This window comes from Sus scrofa, chromosome 13 (assembly GCF_054392235.1).
Source record: "Sus scrofa isolate SSC_HxYL_T2T_F1_AM1 chromosome 13, Sscrofa_HxYL_maternal_Yorkshire_Landrace_v2.0, whole genome shotgun sequence".
NCBI classification, from domain to species: domain Eukaryota; kingdom Metazoa; phylum Chordata; class Mammalia; order Artiodactyla; family Suidae; genus Sus; species Sus scrofa.
This window is the reverse complement of record NC_139395.1, coordinates 47,647,765-47,668,737: the sequence shown is the minus strand read 5'-3', so window position 1 is coordinate 47,668,737 and position 20,973 is coordinate 47,647,765. Positions and strand designations below refer to the sequence as shown.

At 56.1% G+C, this 20,973-nt stretch overlaps 3 protein-coding genes across 11 annotated transcripts; all 3 read left to right on the top strand.

The window, feature by feature from the left end:
• Positions 1 to 162: 162 nt before the first annotated feature.
• RASSF1 (Ras association domain family member 1) lies at positions 163 to 9,115 on the top strand. 3 transcript variants are annotated; one of them, XM_005669593.3, is made up of 6 exons: positions 163 to 461; positions 2,564 to 2,670; positions 6,701 to 6,805; positions 7,003 to 7,300; positions 7,421 to 7,536; positions 8,157 to 9,115. In XM_005669593.3, exons 1-6 carry the CDS (start codon positions 212 to 214, stop codon positions 8,301 to 8,303), a joined length of 1,023 nt encoding a protein of 340 aa, XP_005669650.1. In that variant the 5' UTR covers positions 163 to 211; the 3' UTR covers positions 8,304 to 9,115. The 3 variants fall into 3 exon arrangements, with proteins under 3 accessions (XP_005669650.1, XP_003358497.1, XP_084844493.1); XM_003358449.4 differs by lacking the exons at positions 163 to 461; positions 2,564 to 2,670 and adding an exon at positions 3,189 to 3,393; XM_084988367.1 differs by lacking the exons at positions 163 to 461; positions 2,564 to 2,670 and adding an exon at positions 3,189 to 5,099.
• Positions 9,116 to 9,893: 778 nt separating this feature from the next.
• TUSC2 (tumor suppressor 2, mitochondrial calcium regulator) lies at positions 9,894 to 13,083 on the top strand. Its single transcript, NM_001444996.1, has 3 exons — positions 9,894 to 10,212; positions 11,529 to 11,649; positions 11,820 to 13,083. The coding sequence occupies exons 1-3, from the start codon at positions 10,067 to 10,069 to the stop codon at positions 11,883 to 11,885; spliced, it is 333 nt and encodes a 110-aa protein (NP_001431925.1). The 5' UTR covers positions 9,894 to 10,066; the 3' UTR covers positions 11,886 to 13,083.
• Positions 12,350 to 20,051, top strand: HYAL2 (hyaluronidase 2). Of its 7 annotated transcripts, none has more exons than XM_084987153.1 (4): positions 12,350 to 12,524; positions 17,354 to 18,333; positions 18,846 to 18,935; positions 19,337 to 20,050. In XM_084987153.1, the coding sequence occupies exons 2-4, from the start codon at positions 17,404 to 17,406 to the stop codon at positions 19,745 to 19,747; spliced, it is 1,431 nt and encodes a 476-aa protein (XP_084843279.1). In that variant the 5' UTR covers positions 12,350 to 12,524; positions 17,354 to 17,403; the 3' UTR covers positions 19,748 to 20,050. The 7 variants fall into 7 exon arrangements, with proteins under 7 accessions (XP_084843279.1, NP_999605.2, XP_084843280.1 ...); NM_214440.2 differs by lacking the exon at positions 12,350 to 12,524 and adding an exon at positions 15,164 to 15,295 and having other exon boundaries at positions 19,337 to 20,051; XM_005669575.4 differs by lacking the exon at positions 12,350 to 12,524 and adding an exon at positions 16,412 to 16,538.
• Positions 20,052 to 20,973: the final 922 nt, after the last annotated feature.

Sequence of the window (20,973 nt, the reverse complement as noted above, 5' to 3'; positions counted from 1 at the left end):
ACCCGTGCAGCGCCCTCCGGGCTCCACTTCTCCTGCGGGAGGGCAGACGCAGCCTGGGTGCTGGGTATCCCTGGCGCCGCGCTCTTTTGCTCTCCCGCCGCTCTGCCTGAACCCCGGAGGCGGCGCCGCATCGGGGGCCCGCCCCGCGGCCCCGCCCGTCGGGAGCTCGCTCGGCGCCCAGAGCCAGCAGGAGTCCCGGCCGGACCGGGACATGTCCGCTGAGCCCGAGCTCATTGAGCTGCGGGAACTGGCACCCGCTCGGTGCGCCGCCCCGGTCCGCACCCGGCTGGAGCGTGCCAACGCGCTGCGCATTGCTCCGGGCACAGCGCGCAACAACGCAAGGCAGCTGGTCCCGGGCCGAGGCCACCGCTTCCAGCCTGCGGGGCCCGCCACGCACACGTGGTGCGACCTCTGTGGTGACTTCATCTGGGGCGTCGTGCGCAAGGGCCTGCAGTGCGCACGTGAGTAGCGCCCGGGGCATTGGCGAGAGTGAAACGGGTGGCCAAGCTGAAGGCCAAGTTGCTACGGAGGGGGTCAGTGGGGACCACAGACCAGGTAGTTTACTTTTGCCAAATAGCCTAAGACAGTGCAGGCAGATGGGTTATAACCTTGATATCTTACAAGCGTGCCACCTGCATATGGGACATAGGCAGCAGTGGTTGCCTGTGAATAACAAGGTGCTGCTTTCAAGTTTAAAAAGTGCCTTGATCCTTCTTGAAAAAGGCTTTGTACCCACCAGTCTTTGAGTTCATATTCCCACACCTGCCCCTTACAAAGATTCACTCACCAAGTCCCCCTCCAGAATTCCTGGGGTGAAGAGAATTTACCCGACAATGGGAGAAGGCCTTGAAAAAGTTAGACCCTTGGGTAGGCCCCCTGCAAGCAAGAGTTTTTGTTGAAGTTCTCCTTGTGGCTCAGCGGTATCTCATCTGACTAGTATCCATGAGGACATGGGTTCGATCCCTGGTCTTGCTCAGTGGGTTAAGGATCCGGCATTGCCATGAGCTGTGGTATACGTCGAAGATGTGGCCTAGATCCTGCATTGCTGTGGCTGTAGTGTAGGCCGGCAGCTGCAGCTCAAATTAGACCCCTAGCCCAGGAACTTCCCTATGCCGTGGGTGCGGCCCTTAAAAAAAAAAATAGGAGCGTCCACACACCAGCTGATGCTTCTGCCCTCCAGGAACCACCAGCAATAAGAGGTTGCTCTCCCCCCTGGCTATACACTTAGTATGCTTTTACAGTCCTCCAAACCTCTATGCTTGAATCCTACCTGAGACCTGTTGAATCGATCACGAGAGTGTTATCAGCGATTTTTAAAGACAGATCATTCTAATGTGCAGCCTGGGTTGTGAATCAGTGCTCTGGCCCATTTAGGAACTTAGGGAAGCTGTCCCAGGCCTGTGTGTCCAAGGATAGCCTCATCAGGTACAGGAGTTTGTCCTGAATTCAGCTGGGAGGAGCACAGGAGTTGTTACAGAATGCAAAGCATGAACAAGGGCTGGGACATTAGCACTGTTCCCAAGTAGAAATAAAGTGAATATGAAATTGAAAAACAGGAAAATTTGGATGTGTGTCAGAGGCAGAAACAAGGGAGGAATTAAGGATGAGTTAGGGTGATTTTTTTGCCTCAAACAACTGGGAAATTTTTGCTGAGATGAGAAGCTCTGGCAAGGGTAAGAGTGAGGAAAAGTGAGTTTTAAAGGGTAGGAAAGTGAGTTAAATTTTGGTCACGTTGGGTTGAGATATCTATAAAACATCCAAACGAAGAAACTGACACATGGGATTTGATGGGGTTGGAGTCAGTGAGGGAAGCCTTGGATCTCGGGTAGGTCAGTGTACACAGAGCAGGGAAATGACCAGGACTGAGCCTTTGACACTCCACTAAATCTGGAAGTTGAAACAGCAGGAGCTGTAGAGAGGTGGGAGGAAAACCAGGGTAGCACCCCCTCCCCGGGGTGGGGATCAAGGAGAGCAAGCATCAGACAATGCTGAGGAGGCGAAGATGGAGAAGGGCCCACTGGATTTGGTAATGCACAGGTCGCTAACAACCCTGAACAGTGCCGTGTCTGGAGGAAGAGGCAAGCCTAACTGGGATGGGTAAAGGGTGAAGGCGAGGAATTAAGTGTTTGTAGACCAATGTTGGTAAGCTTTTGGTGCCAGGGGAGTACAAATGACACCGAGAGGGTAGAGAGCATTGGGTTAAAAATTTTTTTATTTTTTTCCCCTTCAAATAAATGGGCGGAGGGAGGGGCACTGATAATAAGGAAGGGGAAAGTTCTGTCCTAAGCGCTAGGAATCCAACTGCTAAGCAGGCCTAACCTAACGCGTGAGGCCTTCAGGCGCCCCCGCCAGTTTTCAGGCGCCCCCGCCCCCACCCCCATCCCCCGGGGACCAACACTGAAAATCTGTGTAGCAGTGGGGCGGTAACGGGGCCGGAGATGAGGCAGGTCATGCAGAGCACAGAGAGCAAAGGCCTTCACACCGAGGCTTCCCTTCTGTCCCTGGGACGCTTCTCCAAGCTGCTGCTGGGGTTTTTCCGCCTCACGACCAGACCTCTCTGCAGATTGCAAGTTCACCTGCCACTACCGTTGCCGCGCGCTTGTCTGCCTAGACTGCTGCGGGCCCCGGGACCTGGGCTGGGAACCGGCGCTGGAACGGGATACGAACGTGGTGAGCACGGGGCAGGGGAGTTTATGGGCAAGGCAGGGAGGAACAGACAAGCGGGGCACATTGCAGGCGTTCCTTAAAGCCGTCCGGCGCTACGCGCAAGGAACGTTGTAACTTCTCCGTAGCAGAGAAGCTAACTCTGTGCGAGGACTCGAAGGGGTACACCGGGTGTTGACTAGGCGCTGTCCACCAGGAGCCGCCCAGGCTCCGCGCAAGCGCAATTTCCACACCTTTCCACATCTGCATCCGGTCTTGTGGCCACGCTGGTGCACATGCGCACACTCTCGGACTAGTTCCTGGTGGGAAGTGAGGCCTGTGAGGCAGAGTTGAGCTGCGCTGCACTGGCGAAGATATCGCTCCTGGAGGCGTGGCCTCTGTGGTCCCGCCCTTCGACATTCCTCCTCCAATGACATGAGAGCTAGATCCTGGCTGTCTACGTTTCAGTGTTAACGGTTGCGGTGCGGATACAGGTTCCGGCGCACGCGCACACATACATGGGCGCGCGTGCGCACACGCGCCTGGGGCGGTGGTTGGAGGCTACCGGGACACGGGGGCTGGCTGTCGGGCGCGGCGATGGGTGAGGCGGACGCGGGGACGCCTTCTTTCGAGATGACCTGGAGCAGCACGACAAGCAGTGGCTACTGCAGCCAGGAGGACTCGGACTCAGAGCTCGAGCAGTACTTCACCGCGCGTACCTCGCTGGCTCGGAGGCCGCGCCGGGACCAGGTGGGGGCCAGGGGTTGTAGGAGGCGGGCTGCGGGCGGGCGCTGGGACCTCGCCCTTCCCCGGTAAGTTGAGGTGTCGGCACTTTGTGGGCAGCTCCGCCCTCCCGTCAACGTGGATCCGGGATTCGACCCTGGCCAGCCCTCTGAACCGTGTGTTGGGCTTTCAGCGTGTTGGTACCAGAGGTGGCAGCTAAGTAGTTTGGGGTAGACGGGGGACGGGCGTTACCCACCCATTACTGAGGCTCACTGCGCAGTCTGGACTAACACCTTGATTTCCGCGGGCTGGCGCTCCTCCCATTTCCCACCCTCGCTCTGGGGATCGCCCGGAATTGAGAAGTGTATTTGGGAGACCAGCAGAGGGTCTGGGCCCCTCCATTTGCCCTCCTGAATTGAGCCAATTTAGTCCCCACCTCTTGGCCTGTTACCAGCTGCTGGAATGTGAAAGATTCTGATGCTCCTTCCTCTGAAGTGTATCAGGAGTGCTCGCTTGGGCAGCACATCTACTGAAATTAGAGCAGACCTAGAGAAAGGGGATTTGGGGATGGATGGGAAGGAAGTTTTATTTTGGACTGTAAGCATCCAAGAGCACTTTATCCACAAGAAGTAAGGAAAGTTAGATTGAGAGTGGCCAAGAGAAATAGGAGTTACTAATCCAGGACTAAGGTGTGGTGCCGGAACAGCTGTGCCTCTCACAATCTCCCAGTTGTCCCCCTTATCGGAGACCTCTATGCTCTGTGACGTCAGTGTGACCACTGGGTTCAAATAACAGTTCTGGAGCTGATACATCTCAGAGAAGCACCCTGGCCAAGGCATCAGGAAAGAGTGATGGGTACCACGAAGTGAAGTTACTAAACTAATACCTGGCAGCAATGGGGGCAGAATTCCTTATGTGAGCCAAGAAGAGGGAGTTGTAGATAATTCGTTAGATGAAAATTTTGTACCTCAAATACTCAGCCCAGAGTTAGGGTGCAAGGTTTGAGTGTGGATCCCTGGGACTGTGTCACTCTGGCCTGAGACATTTTCCTTTGTGGAAAGGTGAGAAAATCACATCACACCAGGCAATTGAAAAGGAGGCTGGGGAATCCCAAGTTGTATGTAAAATAAGACCATCAGGAGTTCCGGTCATGGCTCAGTGGTTAACGAATCCGACTAGGAACCACAAGGTTTCGGATTTGATCCTTGGCCTTGCTCAGTGGGCTGGGGATCTGGGGTTGCCGTGTGCTGTGGTGTGGGTCGAAGACGTGGCTCAGATCTGCCATTGCTGTGGCTCTGGCGTAGGCCGGCAGCTGCAGCTCCAATTGGACCCCTAGCCTGGGAACCTCCATATGCCATGAGTGCGGCCCTAGGAAAAAAAAAAAAAAAAAGACTAAAAAAATAAAATAAAACCATCAGTTACTCTGGGCAGTGGCAGAGAGTGGTGGGTGGCTACAGTGCAGAAGGGAAGTTGCATGATCCTGTTGTGTATCCCTCTGGGATAGCTGCTGAAATCCTCCACTGAAATGCCTCCAGTCCAAGTCCTTTGTTTTATGAGTAGAGATGCGGAGGGAGATCCACCTGAGAAGAGAAAGGGCTGGAACTGAGGTCACTGCATCCAGCTCAGGGTTCCTGGATAACCCAGGAAGGGAAGAGGAAGGATCCAGGCTAGAGCTCAGAGCCATCACAAGGAAGGGGGATAAGATAGTGTTATCCCTTTGATCACCCTGCTCTGTAAGTAGAATTCTCTTCTTTGTTGCCCTAGCACTAGAGTCTGCTCAACTTTCTCCTGGCACTGGCACTCCTTCCCATCACATCTCTCCTTGGGTCTTAACAAACAACACCACCCTTTATTCCCAGCCTCTAGCCTTCCTCTTACCCCCAGATGCCTTATTTTCAGGGCCCACACCATTGGGTCTTACTATTTTTCAGGGTTTCCCACTGTCTCCACCAAGGTTTCTACTAGAGTTTCACTTCTCAGTGCTTTTTTCCATGTAGGAGACTTTTGGAAACATGGGGCAGCCAATAGGCTTCAGTTCTCACCTCTCTCCCAGCCTCAATCCTCTGTGTTGCATACTTGCTAGCTGCCAAACAGCAGCAGGTTCTAAATGAGCATACTGTTGAAAGCTGTGGATTATACCCTCCTTTCCCATCTGTCCTTCCTTTATATCCCCATGAAATAGTTTAAGCTTAGGGGGCTCCCAGGCATTAGTCAGGGAGAAGCCTGGCTGTACTGGGCTCAGAGCTGAGCACAAGATTAAGGTTATTCTTCAGGAGACCTTCTGGTGGGAACTCCCCTAGAACAGAGCATTACTCAGTGATGATCTCAGCTGTGTCCGTGACACTTTCATTCCTACTGGAGCCTGTCTGACGTCAACAGGAAGTAAGGCTGATGCAATGGGACCAAGGGAGTTTGGCGGAAGCCCTGGTACATACTCCACCCTTCTGACAAGAATCCAGTCCCTGGAGGAACAGGGGAAGGGCTGAGTGGTGGAGCTAAAATCTTTGGACTAAACGTCGAGGCAGCAGGGAAGAGGTGCAGAAGCCTACCTATTTGGCACTTGTGGGACAGGCTCTACCAGAAGGCTGCCCACACACCTCCAGCAGATTGGAGCCTGGCCTAAAGCCACCTTTTGTGTGGCTTGTGTCAAGATCAAATGGCATGTCACAGTGGTTTCCTCACTATGTCAGATATACAGGGCTGGCCCCAAGTCCCCCACCAGGGGGTGTTAATTGTTAACATTGTAGAGGTTGCTGTTCCCCTTCTGCCCACTGGCGGCCGAGCTCCTGGTATGCACCAGTCCCTACACCTCTCACTGTATAGAGGGTCTTGGTCAGGGCAGAGTAGCAAAGTGGATTGCCTTCTCCAGGACACGCCCTGACCCCACCCAACTAGGGTGCTGAGATAAGCTGTCCATCCTCAGAATCCCCATCCTTTTCCTAGCCCCTAGCCTCATTCATGCCTTCAGTTACCTTGGTTTCCAGGTATTCTTAGGGCCTTACCCAGTGCTAAGGTGGCTCCAGGCAGGAAGTAATAGGTTATTCTCATCAAGGCTCAAACTTTTCTTTGCTTTTTGGCCACTCCCACATCCTGTGAAAGTTCCGCGGCCAGGGATTGAATCCACAACACAGCTGTGACCCAAGCTACTACAGTAACAATGCCAGGTCTTTAACCCACTGAGCCACCAGGGAACTCCAGACCTCAAGCTTTGTTGTCACTTTCTATAGGCCACTTTTCATAGTGGTCCATCCAGGGCTCACTTCCTTTGCCTGTGACACATTACAGAGGAATGGGTTCCTTAAGAATCCTGTGTCCACACCTTCCCATCTTTCAGGATGAGCCCGTGGAGTGGGAGACACCTGACCTTTCTCAGGCTGAGATTGAGCAGAAGATCAAGGAGTACAACAGCCAGATCAACAGCAACCTGTTCATGAGCCTTGTGAGTTGACATCCTGTTTTGGAGAGGGGCAGGAACCCAGCTGTGTGCCTGATGCCCAAGGATCACAGCTGAGGTTTTCTTGGGTAGGCCCAAGCAGTGATTTATTCATACCCAGCCTAGCCCCAAGTGGGCTGGTAGCATCCAAATCTGTTCCATCTCACTTGGCACCTAGTCATGGTTTGCTTTTTCTTCTTCAGAACAAAGACGGCTCCTATACAGGCTTCATCAAGGTTCAGCTGAAGCTGGTGCGTCCTGTATCCGTTCCCTCCAGCAAGAAGCCACCCTCCTTGCAGGATGCCCGGCGGGGCCCAGGGCGGGGCACAGCTGTGAAACGCCGTACCTCCTTCTACCTGCCTAAGGATGCTGTCAAGCACCTGCATGTGTTGTCACGCACCCGGGCACGTGAAGTCATCGAGGCCCTGCTGCGCAAGTTCTTGGTGGTAGATGATCCCCGCAAGTTTGCGCTCTTTGAGCGGGCTGAGCGCCATGGCCAAGGTGGGCTTCCCACTCCACCCCACCCCATCATGTCTGAAAGTAAATGTGCTTGTGCATGCAGCAGCTGAGGGGACTGGGCCTGACTAATCAAACACTCCCGTCCCCCTGCCTGGTCCTCAGTGTACCTCCGGAAGCTATCAGATGATGAGCAGCCCCTTCGGCTCCGGCTCCTCGCAGGGCCCAGTGAGAAGGCCCTAAGCTTTGTCCTGAAAGAAAATGACTCTGGGGAGGTGAACGTGAGTATACAGCCATCCTTAGTTTCTTGGTTGTCACTGGGCAGGACTGGTGAGTTGCAGCTACAGTAGCCCTGCAAGACCTCTCCCAAGAGTATTTGAAACTTGTAGCTAAAGTGACACTCATGCCAAGGTCTAGGGCCTAACTCAAGAAGCCAGGAAGAAATGTCTTTGTGCTCTGCTCTTTCCCATTGTGGAAAGCCCTCCGGTGATGCAGGAGTCCCATTCTACAGTGTGGTGGTCAGATCAAAGTCACACAGATGGGCACAGGATGACATGGAGGCACCCCCTTCAGGCATTAGAACTTTTTACCTGGAATCTTTCTAGCTCCAAGGTAGTACACAGGCAGAGTGAGATTTAACTCAGAGAGAGTGGGTATGATTATCCACAGGTAACTGGGGAACATTTGGCTTGGCTGCCTGTCCACGAGGTGACCGCCCTACTTTGTGGGGCCCATCTTGTATGTGGATTGTCGTTGGAAATCCTAGCAGAGGCCATCAGGCAAGAAGCCGACTTTAGAAAGCCCCATCCCAGCTGTGTGATCATGATGCTCTGGTCTTTTCTGGGGAGGGCTTGCTGGCTTGTTGGTGTGTGCTGCAGCCTGTGTCTCCCCCCCTCTACAGTGGGATGCTTTCAGCATGCCTGAACTACACAACTTCCTACGCATCCTGCAGCGGGAAGAAGAGGAACACCTCCGCCAGATCCTGAAGAAGTACTCCTATTGCCGCCAGAAGATCCAGGAAGCCCTGCATGCCTGCCCCCTGGGGTGACCTCTTGTACCCCTGGGGTGACCTCTTGTACCCCTGGGTGGAAGGAGGAGAGTAGGCAGCGCCAAGGGCGTGCCGTGTGAGTGTGCGAAGGCCCATGTGGCCTGAGGAATGAATGTGCATGGAGGCCCTCTCTTGCTGGGGGAATGAGCCCAGAGAACAGCGAAGGAGCTGGTCCCCTGTGTCCACAAGTGGGTGTAACAGAGCATGGCTCTGCACCCTTCTGCCCTTCATGTACTGGGTCATGGTGGGCCAGGGTTGCCCTGGGAAGCTGCTCCAGGGTTGCCAATGGGGCTGGAGCAGACAGAAGTCTACTTAATTTGTATCTTAGATACAAGAATCTTTGAGATCCTACAAACAAATAATAGGGTCATGTTTGCAGGGATGAGGGCCCTCATCTATGGTGAAAGATTGTGTTTTAAGTCTTGGATAGGGTCTCAGGACAGCCCTGTCACAACCAAGGATGGATATTCTAGGCATCAAGGAAGTCTAGGATTCTCTCTGTAGCACCCTCTGACTCCTCAGACACTCTGGGGTCAGGTAGTGCTAGCTCATGGTGCAGCAATGGTGCCTCAGTGCCTCCTCCAAGGAGGATGTCCCTGGGTCAGGGTTTGTGTGTGGGCACTGGCCCACCTCTGTGCCTTGTTTGCCAGTCAAAGCCAGGGTCTTTCCCTTGAGTATTTTTGATGATGTGTGCGAATGTATGTAATATTTTGTGACCTCAGCTCACTGCCTCCTGTTGGGAAAGGGGTCGGGGTGAAGGGCATCAGGGCCTGGGGCTTGAGAGAATTGGCTGAATAAAGATTTAAGCATTCTGCTTTTGGATTCTTTTACGGGCCCTCATCTGCAGTTGCCCCTCATGCCAGTGGCTGCCAAGATTGACAGACAGCCTCATAAAGCACCTTTTCCACGGGGACCATGAGACCAATTTGTGAAGGTTGTGCGATATGGATATGTACTTGGTCATTAGTCAACACCTGGGAGCTCAGGGCATGGTAGAGGCAAGAACATCAGCTGTGGCCGGAGCTTAGGGAAACCACACACTTCGCCAAATATTCAGACACTGGTGTGGAGCAGACACTGCTTATGGGACCGAAGGTACAGATGTTAACCTTCATGAAGCATGGTTTTTGGTGGGTTTAGAAAGAACACGATTTGAAGTTCTTCAGTCCTGAATGTAGCCATACAACCACTGGCCAATTCTCCTTAAGTTCGGTATTTTCTCCGCATGCCACGGTGGGAATAGCAAACAGCGTGGGAATACAATGAGGCCAGAGAGGCACTTCCCAGCCTGGCCTGAAGTCAGGCCCTAAAGTGCTGGTTTGAGAGGACCTGGTGGTTGGACGGGTCCGCTGAGCCTGACTTCTAGGGGTTGTGGACGTTTACGCCGCCACACACATCGAAGAAGCCAGGAGCACACCGCCACAGGTTTCTTGTGTGGGAGCGGCCCCAGGTGGAGGGAGCGTGGCCTGCTGGGAACTGACGTCTCGCAGTGCATGCTAGGATGCCTAGCATCGGAGGACGGCTATTGGCCCTGCTCCGCGGATCGACGAGAGAAGCAACCAATTAGAGGGGGCAAGGTAAAGAGCATTCGGAAGCGGAAGTGAGGTTTCCGTGGAGACAGCGGAGCCTGAAGGTGGTGGTGGCGGCGGCGGCGGCGGCGGCGGCGGCACCTGCGAGCGGAGGCTGAGGCAGGGCATGGCGGTGCTGTCGGCCCTCTAAGAGCGAAGCGGCCGCGGACCCCGCCATGCATCGGTGGCCCTGACATGGGCGCCAGCGGCTCCAAAGCTCGGGGCCTGTGGCCCTTCGCCTCGGCGGCGGGGGGCGGCGGCCCGGAGGCGGCGGTCGCTGAGCAAGCTTTGGTGCGACCGCGGGGCCGAGTCGTGCCCCCCTTCGTATTCACGCGCCGCGGGTAAGGGCGCGGGGTTCCGCCTTGGGGAAGACAGACGGGCGGCCGGGCGCCCCGCGTCATGGGGCGCTCCCGCCGCTGTAACCCCTACACCCGAGTCAGGATGATTTTCTTATTTCCGGTCCCCATAGGAACAAGGGGTCGGGGAAACGGAGTAGTAGGTTCCTAGCGGTCTGGCTGCTCTGAAGGTCTCTCGAGGAGAAGAGCGGGCCTGAGGCTTGTCCCTGGGCATGCCCTCCGCACAGTGAACCTAAGATAGGGATTTCCTCTCAGAGACTTCAGAGCCACTTTCATTCCTTCCGTTCCAGCCTACAAGCTGAAGGCTCCTATCCTCCCTCACCTCTAATTCTTCCTAGAGGAGAATGGCCCTCTGTTTTGTTTTTTTTTTTCCGTTTCCCACAGTGGTGGGGTTGGATCTCTCTGGGTAATGGCCGGGAAAGCAGGACTGGGCCCTAGCATTGGGGATGGGGCCCTGGGAAAAGACCCTCAACCAGGTATGTTTCCCATACCTGGAACACTGACTTCTCCCCTCCCCTAGGGGGTCTAGACAGGAGCTCTAGATTGGCCTGTCCCTGACTCGCACCTGGGGACTGGCACTCAGATGATGCTAGTTTAGATTTGTCTTTAGATACTAGGAGGGGAGTTCCCCTTGTGGCTCAGCGGGAACCAATCTGACTAGTAACTACAAGGACGCTGGCTTGATCCCTGGCCTTGCTCAGTGGGTTGGGGATCTGCCGTTGCTGTGGCTTTGGTGTAGGCCCACAGCTGCAGCTTGGATTCGACCCGTAGCCCAGGAACTTCCATATGCTGCGGGTGCGGCCCTTAAAAAAAAAAAAAAAAAGATACTAGGGGGATCCCAACAGTGGCTGCATCAGCCACCTGGGTGGGGGAGGATGCAGCCTTTTCCTCTTTAGGCTTCTTCTTAGCCCAGGCATCTGCTATCTCAGGCTTTGGTCCTGGGCCAGCAGTGTCTTCTGTAGTGACACCAACATGCCCAGGCCACCATCCTGCTCACTTTAGAAGTCCTGGGTGAAGACAAGAGCCTGATGGAAGGGCTACTCTTGCTGAACAAGCCAGTGATGTTTTGGTATGGTCTCTCTTTTCAGGGTCTGACAGAGTAGCACTGGCCACCACCCCACTTCCTTCTAGTAGACCCCAGACCCTAAGCAAGGGATTCTCCAGGCATATTATCCTCTCTTCCTCCCACCGAAGTTTTTCCTCTGCATTTGGGTGAGGGCGCTCTTCCCTGTGGTCTGTGGCATTTGCCATGACTAGGTGTGGGACTTCAGCCCAGCCTGTTCCCCTCTCCCTCTACACAGCTCCATGTTCTATGACGAGGATGGGGATCTGGCTCACGAGTTCTATGAGGAGACAATCATCACCAAGAACGGGCAGAAGCGGGCCAAGCTGAGGCGGGTGCATAAGAACCTGATTCCTCAGGTGAGGGGCTGGGCAGTGGTCACAGAGCCTGTGTTGAGTGTGTGGAGGTAGACCCAGATGGGGTCTGCTGTCATGGTGGGGGCTTTTGGGGGCGGAGCTGGGAGGAACAAGAAGGCTTCCTGGAGTAGGGGCCCTGAGCTGGCCTTCACTAGCCTCTGTTTCCATGGCAGGGCATCGTGAAGCTGGATCCCCCCCGCATCCACGTGGATTTCCCTGTGATCCTCTATGAGGTGTGAGCCTGGGAGGTGGCAGGCATAAGCACCCCCTGCCCCAGCAAGAAACCCCCAGGCACAAGGTGTGGCTTCCATTGAGGAACCTAGGCTGGGGCCACAACCCTGAATAAACTCCACTGGCCTGGAACCTTCAGCTGTGAGCAGGGCAGTCCTACAATGTTGGTTGGGTGTTGGTTTGTATATGGACAAGAAGTGGCTGATGGCTGGCGAGGGCTGATGGCGGAGTTAGCAGCCCACCTTTCCCAGCAATCCCTACGAGGAGCATGGCAGGGCATATGCTGGTCAGGAAGGCCAGGTTCCTGTGCCCTTGCCTGGCCTGCCTTCTTCCACGCTTGCCTAGGGCCCAGCCCTGATAGAGGCTACAGCACTTTACAAGCAAGGTCTGCCTTCTTCCAGCCCCAGGGCTGTGGGAGCTGTACACAAGTGGGAACTTCCTTTCCCTCACTTCCTTTACCCTCTCGTTGGAGCATTTCAGCCGTTTGCTACCTCGATTCCTCCTGTGTTGGACAGAGGCTAAGGGCAGCGCAAGCCTGATCTTTCCTGCCTACCTGCCCATCTGTTCCCACCCCCAAATGGATGGACAGTTTGCTGGCTGTTAATAAGAATAAGGACTGGTGTGGGAGGCGTCTCCCTCGACCCAAGGTGAGGTTGATCTCTCCCCACTACAACTAGTTGTGCCCCCACACACACACACACAACACACACTGCACCACCAATTGAGAGGGCATAGGATGGGGATCAGGAAGGGCTCTGGATGCCTGTGCCTGTGGGGAGTTGCCCCATCCCACCTACTCTGTCTAATCTCCCTTGCCCTTACACATCCAGCGCCCTGTGTAAGGGACAGCACCTGAGCGCTGGTGCCAGTAGCTCTGAGGAGCCCACCTCCCCTTCCCCTACAGTATACCCATCCCTTCAGGATCAGTCAAGAGAAAGTACTGGAACCCCTGGATAGGGACAGAAAGGAGAGAACCATAAAAGGAATACTTAAAATGTGAAAGCTTGTAAATAGTCTAGTCCATGATATTGTTGGAGCAGAGTCTGATTTCTACATAGAAATCACTGTTTTTTGTTTTTTGTTTTTAAATCCTTACTGTGCGAACTCTGTGCTTTAAGAGTGTGAGAAATGGCTTGGGGAGGGTAGCCCTCAATCTAGGGAGGCTGTTGTGTTGTTTGTTCAATAAAATTGTTTGTAGACCCTGCATACAAGAGTGGCATCCTCTGAGGCTGTGATACATAGTGTCTAGACCACCAGTTGGGCTTATTAGTAGGTAGGTGTGGGCCCAGGATTCTGGGCACCTCCATCTCCAGCAAGGGTCAGAGTGAGCCTGAGCTTAGCCTGCTGCAAACCCAGCCACAACCAGCAGATGGCAGTGTATTCACACAGCCCTTACTGCAGGCCCCCTTAAGATGGAGAGTAGCTTGCTCTCTGCGTTAATAAGTGGGGACCCTTGGAATTGGAAGGCCCTGGGATGCTTCACTTGGGATTTGACCCATCTGGCATACCTGAGGTGAAAGTGTGACTTCAGAGGGGTCTGGAACAGTTTTTCTGCCCCCAGCAGTGTCAGCTAATCCCATAATGTGCTCAGAGCCTGAGCCCCCTGGACCTACAAAGCCCAGCCTTAGGTGGACAGCAGCTAGGTGGGTGCCACTGCTCTTGACCTACTGTGAGGCTCTGCAGCCCAAACCCTCTTGCCTTCTCCCAAGGCTGCCTGTGAGTACTACCTGGAGAGTAGGCTTGGGACTTCTATTCCAGCAGGCAAAGTTCAGCCACCCAATACTTCTGGTCCCTTCCGCCCAGTCTTCTCACCTGCAACCTGCCCCCTGTGGACATTTGGCCTACACTTCTCAGGCCCTGCTGTTGGGGCTGGTTCTCTGCTAGGCCTAGCCCTTGACCATCAACCCAGCTCTCAGGGAGGAGGGAGTTCAGAGACATGGGCTGCTGGGTCTGTAGAGTTGACCTGCCTGTCTTTGGGGGGTTTAAACTTGTCCAGTCTGGAGCAGGATCACCCTGTGTAGCCTAGCCTTGTAGTTCTTTGGACATTTTCCCAATAAGATGCCAGTCATGAAGCCCTGTGATCTTCCGCTGACCCTCATACTGACTGCCCCAGGGCCAGAGTTCTGCCATGTCAAGTGGCATCGTATCACCACTGTCCCAGTGTGGGGAACTCCCTGTACTGGGCCTGCCTTGGCTGACCCCAAAGCTGAAAACAATGGGGGTTATGGCTATGCTTCCCCACTCCCTCCCACTGGGCTGTGCTCACTTCCTTCCTGCTGGCTGCCTGAGGAAGTGTCCCTGCCCTGGGACAGTCTGGTCTGGCCTTTGTTTCCTCAGGGGCCCGCACCTTTGGAGCTTCCAAGGCTTGTGTCCCTTGTGGAGCCAGCATAGTCCAGGGACACCACCCTCCCATGCCATGTCCTGGACTTCTTGGTTATCAGCATTAGACTAGGATATGTGCTCACCTTCCCCAGACTCAGTCTTAAACAGCCTTTTGTTAGGAGAGAGGCCCTGGACATCAAGGAGGTGAGCCAATAGGGTGATTTGAGGGTGTTGATTTGTCCACCTCTGGAGGGGTCAGCTGGGACCCTGCTGCAGCCCTCCTTGGACCCAGCTACATTAGGTGTATACTCTTCCCACAGGAATACACCCCTTTCTCACCTGTGTTGTAAGGAGCCCCCTTCTCTGCAGCATCTTAGTGAAATCCACCTAGAAATGTCCTCTGGCAGGAGAGCACCCTGCAGAACCCTTCCAGGCCCTCCCCCACCCCACAGCCACCCACATCAACACATTGTCCACTGTCACAGTTGGGATGCTTCCGTTCTCAGTGGAAAAAAATTGACTCAGCTCCTGTAAGTTCCCTGCCCCAGGGTTGGTTCCCTTCTTTACCACTTGCTTCTGGGGGACCATCTGCCAAACATCCCCCAAGTAGTTTGACTCCCAAAGCGTGAGCACCAGGGCCCCTCCACTCACAAACTGCTGGATTTGAGAATGGGCCTCAACCCTAAGGGTAGATAGGGCAGAATAATTTTCAGTGTTAAGGAAGATGCCGGCATGTGGGAGACTGGCACCTGACTTTGCCCCCTAGCCTTCCTGTCACCTGGTGCAGTTTGCCAGGCCATGGCCTACTAGGGAAGGGTGGGGCAGACAGCCAGCCAGCTGGGCATGCCCAAGGGAAACAGGGTCAAGGCGGTCCCCTCCCCCACGCATGTTCCTGGCCTTTTCCTCTCAGAGGGGCAGCAGGAAGTGAGGAGAAAGGGCTGTGGTGGGAGGCGGGAGTGGGTGGGAGGGATGGGGTTTATCAAGTCGGCCGGCCGCTGCCCAGAGGGCAGGAGCTGGTGTGAGTAGCTTGGCTGGAGAGGCTTACCCCAGAAGGAGGGAGGCAGCGGACTTACTGGGCCGACGGACTCCTACACAGGTGAGCCCAACGCAGACAACAGCTCTGTACCACGGTACATGCGCTCACAGGAGCGCTCTCTCCCTCTATTCCCAGGCGCTCGGAGTGGAATGGGTTGGGAGTGCAGATCCGGCCCTTTGGAGGAGCTGAGGAAGCGGCAAGAAATCCTTGCACTGTTCCAGCCCGAAGCCTGTTCCCCCAGAGGGAGGGGCTTGAGGGCAAAAGAATTCAGTACAGCGGGAGGACCAGGGGAACCCCTCTGGCCGGGTCCGGCTTTCTCTGCCGTCTGGCCAGGAACTTTAGCAAGGGTGGCGCTCCCTCAGGGTTGAAAGGAAGCCTTGCGGCCTCCCACAGGACCCCGGAGACGAAACAAGGATTAGCCTGTCCGTGGTGCAGGTCAGGGGCAAGGGGACGCCCTAACCCCTGGGGCATAATTGCCCGGAGCAGGGCAGGCCTAGCTGCGACCCCCAGCCCGTGTTGCTAGCACTACCACTGCAACCACCCAGCCCTCGAAGGGCTAAGACGCAGATACTCGGCCTCCTACCCGAGTCTGGCAGGGGGCGGGGCTTCCCTTTAGACTAGGGACGCGGGAAGGGAACTCTGATCCGGAGGGGGCTGGGCATTAAACTGTCTTAGGAGGTTGGAGATAGGCTTGGGTCACTGTCCCCCTTTTACAAAGGGGCCCCTGGGCTGGAGGTTGCACTCAGGAGTGCAGAGCCAGATTCACTACTGCCCTCAGCCAAGACCTCGGGGTCCCACAGCACCTCCTAATGGCCGGGCGAGGGACCAACATTTCCTTTATTCAAGCTCCCCATCCCGTTCCTTTAAGCCGTCCGTTTAAGCGACTGGCCGCGTAGCGAAGCCGGGAGGACTGTACCACCGGCCGCCGGCTGCGGGGGTGGAATTTGGGGCTGACTAACGCTCGAGGCTGAGACTCCAAGAGAAAGCCCCGTTCCGAGGGGTCTCACGGTTCCATACAGGTGGCCACATTTCTCGGCAGAGGGTCTGGGGACCGTGAAGCCTAAAACGCGGCACTGGCGGCGCGAAAGTCAGAAACACCTTCCCTCCCCGGCCGCAAGTCCTGCTCTGGGTCCGCCTCCGCGCCGGATTCTTAAAGGGCCCGCGGGCTGGGGGGGCGGAGCCAGCAGGGGCGCCGGGCCGGGGCCGGGGCCGTGCCTGGTCGTTCGGCCGGAGCGGGCCGGGTTGGGGCGGGGATGGCGGTAGCGATGGCCGTGGCGCAGGTCCCGGTGGCGGCCTGCGCAAGGTGAGGGAGGGCAGTGCATGCCTGGCGGCTCTCTCTCCGCGGTCTCGGTTCTGAACCCCCAGGGAGGAGGCCCAGGGGCCCTACCCCCTACCCGGCGGAGTTCAGGCCCCACGTGCGGGGCGGGGGCGGGGTCCCGGACAAAGGCCAGGTGGAGTGGGCTTTGCCCCAGACCCGCCTGGAGTGCGGGCGCGCGCATTCTTCTTGGCTGTAGAGAGAGAAAAGCCGGTCTGCCGGGCGCCACTCTGAGAGATCCGCCGCCCCTTTGTCCCTGCGGGGCCTCCACCAAGCTTGGGAGAGTGTCTTCGCCGAGACAAAGTCCGATAGCCTCACTCCTGCTGGGCGGTGCTAAAAAAGATAACCCGCTCCGAGGCTGCGTTCCAGCTTCCTAGCTGCTGCTTGAGCTGTGCTCTGCCTTACCCAGATGCTGATTTCTCAGGACCAAGAGTTCTTATCAGGGTACAGGGTAGGCCTTGGGTTTGGGGAAACCATGTCTCGGGTGGTATTGAGTCATGTGTGGGTCTCAGCAGTGAGTCCATAGCTCAGTTTTGCAATTCAAAGAGCAGTTACAGACCTAGCCGAAGGCTACCTGCTCCAGGAAGGAGCCCTATGCTCCTGGCAGCGAGATCCCAGGGTGCCTTGCCTGCCCTTCAGTGGCCTGTGGTCTCTCAGACCTGACCTGTTGTAGCCATTAACAGGGTCTGAACAACCCTGGGTACAGTGCCCTACACAGCGTGGGCTTTGGGACTATTGATGTGCTTGGGGTGGGCACCTCCAAGATTGTCTAGATTGACTTGTTCTCTCTTATCCTTCCCCAGTTCCTGAGCTGGTGCCAGGCAGGTAACACTGTCTTCCTGCAGCCCCCAGCATGTGGGCAGGCCTGGGCCCCACCGTCACACTGGCTCTGGTGTTGGCGGTGGCATGGGCCACGGAGCTCAAGCCCACAGCACCACCTATCTTCACCGGCCGGCCCTTTGTGGTAGCATGGGACGTGCCCACACAAGACTGTGGCCCACGCCACAAGGTGCCACTGGACCCAAAGGACATGAAGGCTTTCGATGTGCAGGCCTCACCTAATGAGGGTTTCGTGAACCAGAATATCACCATCTTTTACCGTGACCGGCTGGGCATGTATCCACACTTTGATTCAGTGGGGAGGTCTGTGCATGGCGGCGTGCCACAGAATGGCAGTCTCTGGGTACATCTGAAGATGCTCAAGGGACATGTGGAACACTACATTCGTACACAGGAACCTGCAGGGCTGGCAGTCATTGACTGGGAGGACTGGCGGCCAGTGTGGGTGCGCAACTGGCAGGACAAGGACGTGTACCGCCGATTATCACGCCAGCTGGTGGCCAGTCGTCACCCTGACTGGCCACCAGATCGTGTAGTCAAGCAGGCGCAGTATGAATTTGAGTTTGCTGCCCGGCAGTTCATGCTGGAGACACTGCGATTTGTCAAGGCGTTTCGGCCTCAGCATCTGTGGGGCTTCTACCTCTTCCCCGACTGTTATAACCATGATTATGTGCAGAACTGGGAGACCTATACCGGCCGCTGCCCTGATGTTGAGGTTTCCCGAAACGACCAGCTGGCCTGGCTGTGGGCTGAGAGCACGGCGCTCTTCCCCTCTGTCTACCTGGAAGAGACACTCGCTTCTTCCACTCATGGCCGCAATTTTGTCAGCTTCCGTGTTCAGGAGGCCCTTCGTGTGGCTCACACCCACCATGCCAACCATGCACTCCCGGTCTACGTCTTCACGAGGCCCACCTATAGCCGCGGCCTCACAGGGCTTAGCGAGGTATGTGCCTCCCTGGGCCTGTCTTCTTCCTTGGGAAACCACTGTAGGTTTGGCTTACCAGGAGGCCTCCTACCCCCAAGTTTATTGGCTGCGCTACATCCTCTCACCACATTCTCTCTGTACGCCTATGAAAGGGTGGCATCATTATCTCTATTTTGCCGATAAGAAAATTGAGGCCCAGAAGTACTGAGAAATTTGCCCAGAGTTCCCCAGAAAGTTCAGGGCAGAGCAGGGACTTGAGCAGAGCATTTTGACCTCAGAGTCCATCGTGATTGACACCCTAGGCTCACGTGGACCTGAGAATTGGCTTGAGAATTGGAAGCGAACAGTGGGGGGTGGAAATGGTTTAAATGGTAAAGGAGAAAGTGAAACAGAGCCTCTGCCTAAGGGTGAGAAGGGGAGGCCTGGGCCGGGGGTCATCAGCAGTTCAGAACAGGCTAGGGCCTGCCCACCCTGTCTGTCCTCACCCGGCAGTCTCGGTCTTCCCCAGTGACCATCTCCTTCCCACACAGATGGATCTCATCTCCACCATTGGTGAGAGTGCAGCCCTAGGTGCGGCTGGCGTCATCCTCTGGGGAGACGCAGGGTACACCACCAGCATGGTAAGTAAGACCCACCCAGCCTACCAGAGCTGAGTCTGTGGGGGCAGCCAGGGCCTTTGTGCTTTTGACTACAAACCTTAGATTGGTCCCCTGGCCTGTCTCCCACCCAAGGCGTCCCTGGTCCCAACAGAGAAGACAGAGCCCCTCCCCTGTTCCCAGGAAAGGGGACTTGCTGTCCTGAACTGCTGTTGAGTTCCACCCTGCCCCTTCTGCCTTGCTGGGGTCCAGTCGCTGCCCCTACCCCCTTCCTAGAAGGAACAGAGACAGTGAGGCTCAGACATGCATGTGTGTGCACGTGTGCGCTGGTAAAAGATGGTACAGTCACCACAGTGTGGACAGTCTCCATCTGGGCCTATGAGCTGAGGCAGCTGACCCTGAGCCCTTACCCTCTCTCCCCGCAGGAGACCTGCCAATACCTCAAGGATTACCTGACACGGCTGCTGGTACCCTACGTCGTCAATGTGTCCTGGGCTGCCCAGTATTGCAGCTGGGCCCAGTGCCATGGCCATGGGCGCTGTGTGCGCCGAGACCCCAGTGCTAATATCTTCCTGCACCTCAGTGCCAGCAGCTTCCGCCTAGTGGCCAGCCATGCACCTGGGGAGCCGCAGCTGCGACCAGAAGGGGAACTCAGTTGGGCCGACCGCAACCACCTGCAGACGCACTTTCGCTGCCAGTGCTATGTGGGCTGGGGCGGCGAGCAATGCCAGCGGGACCTTAGGCGGGCAGCTGGGGATGCCAGCAGGGCCTGGGCTGGGTCCCACCTCACCAGCTTGCTGGCTCTGGCAGCCCTGGCCCTCACCTGGACTTTGTAAGGGTCTCTCACCTGGCTGCCAGGCAAGCTGGGCTCTGCCAGGCATGTAGGAGCCTGCAAGGGGTGGACAAACTGGAGTCTGGAGGGGCAGAGCCCCTGGGATACCCAGCAGGGTGTTCGTACCAGCTCCCACCCCCTGTTCTAAGGGGGAGGGGCAGTCCCCTGGGAGGCCCCTTCTCTCCCTGCCAGAGAGGAAGAGGGGCACAGCCGGGCTGGGGAGGACCTGACCCTACTCCCCTGTCCCTGTATAGTTTATTATTATTATTTTGGGGTCTCTTTCATAAATTAAATATAAAACAACTGCTTCTGTGCTTGGACTGTCTGAGCCTGCTCCAGGGCATGTGGGAGGTTTCAGAGTCTTCCATATAAGGTTTGAGCTCAGTTCTGTCTCAGACTCTTTCTCATCTATAAAATGCATTCACTGGGACTTGTGGGCCAGAGCCGCCCGCTCCAGCCATCCTGCTAGGGCAGGGGCCCCTGGTAGTGGTGGGGCTCACATTCTACCCCACCTCCAAGGACCTTGTTCTCCATATCAGTTGGAAAGCAGTTAGGCTCAAGCTTCTGTGAGGGACAGGCTCATTGGGCTTCTCCTGCTTGCCACTGTATTTCCAGCTGGGCTGCTGCCAGCCACCTCACCTTGCCCACCCAAGGAGAAAGGGGAAAGCGGATGTTTCATCTTCCCTGGCTGGGCAGGTAGCCAGACCACTCCTTCCTGCTATTCTCACAGACAAGGGTGTCTCCTCCGTGCCTTGCTGGCAAGGGAAATGGACTTCAGCCACACGCACTTTGCCCATCTGCGTCAGAGTCCTCCACTAGGTGTGGTCGGGAGGAGGCAAGCAGGGCGTTGGGGTCTGGGTCCTGAGGCCCAGTCCCTGTACAACTGCAGAGAGGATGATGGGGTGACGAGGACCCTCCATGGTCAGCTCTGTCCCAGCCATGGGAGAGCATAGCTTGTCCACAGCTGTCCCAGAGGAGAGAAGCAGATCAGCTCTGACCTGCTTCCCTCCCTCTGCTTCTGAAGCGAGTTACCCTGGGTGGGTCTCTGTCCCTCCCCTCAGCGTAAGACCCATACCGGGGTCCTCTTGTCCCTGTCAGTGATGACTGAGCCCCTGCCCTCAGGAAACACTAGCTCTGAGGTGAGGGATCAGACTCAGGAAACAGCTGAGTGGTGAGGAGGGCACCCCAGCTGCAAGGACTCGGAAGTAACCACGAGGAAGTGCTTTTCTA

What these genes read in the sequence shown, in the direction of transcription:
- RASSF1 (XM_005669593.3), top strand. Translation starts at nt 212, where the DNA reads ATGTCCGCTGAGCCCGAGCTCATTGAGCTGCGGGAACTGGCACCCGCT. An exon ending in TGGAACGGGATACGAACGTG is followed by an intron (nt 2,671 to 6,700) that starts GTGAGCACGGGG and finishes CCCATCTTTCAG; the next exon opens with GATGAGCCCGTGGAGTGGGA. An exon ending in GCAACCTGTTCATGAGCCTT is followed by an intron (nt 6,806 to 7,002) that starts GTGAGTTGACAT and finishes TTTCTTCTTCAG; the next exon opens with AACAAAGACGGCTCCTATAC.
- TUSC2 (NM_001444996.1), top strand. Translation starts at nt 10,067, where the DNA reads ATGGGCGCCAGCGGCTCCAAAGCTCGGGGCCTGTGGCCCTTCGCCTCG. An exon ending in TTCGTATTCACGCGCCGCGG is followed by an intron (nt 10,213 to 11,528) that starts GTAAGGGCGCGG and finishes CCCTCTACACAG; the next exon opens with CTCCATGTTCTATGACGAGG. An exon ending in ATAAGAACCTGATTCCTCAG is followed by an intron (nt 11,650 to 11,819) that starts GTGAGGGGCTGG and finishes TTTCCATGGCAG; the next exon opens with GGCATCGTGAAGCTGGATCC.
- HYAL2 (NM_214440.2), top strand. Translation starts at nt 17,404, where the DNA reads ATGTGGGCAGGCCTGGGCCCCACCGTCACACTGGCTCTGGTGTTGGCG. An exon ending in GCCTCACAGGGCTTAGCGAG is followed by an intron (nt 18,334 to 18,845) that starts GTATGTGCCTCC and finishes CTTCCCACACAG; the next exon opens with ATGGATCTCATCTCCACCAT. An exon ending in CAGGGTACACCACCAGCATG is followed by an intron (nt 18,936 to 19,336) that starts GTAAGTAAGACC and finishes CTCTCCCCGCAG; the next exon opens with GAGACCTGCCAATACCTCAA.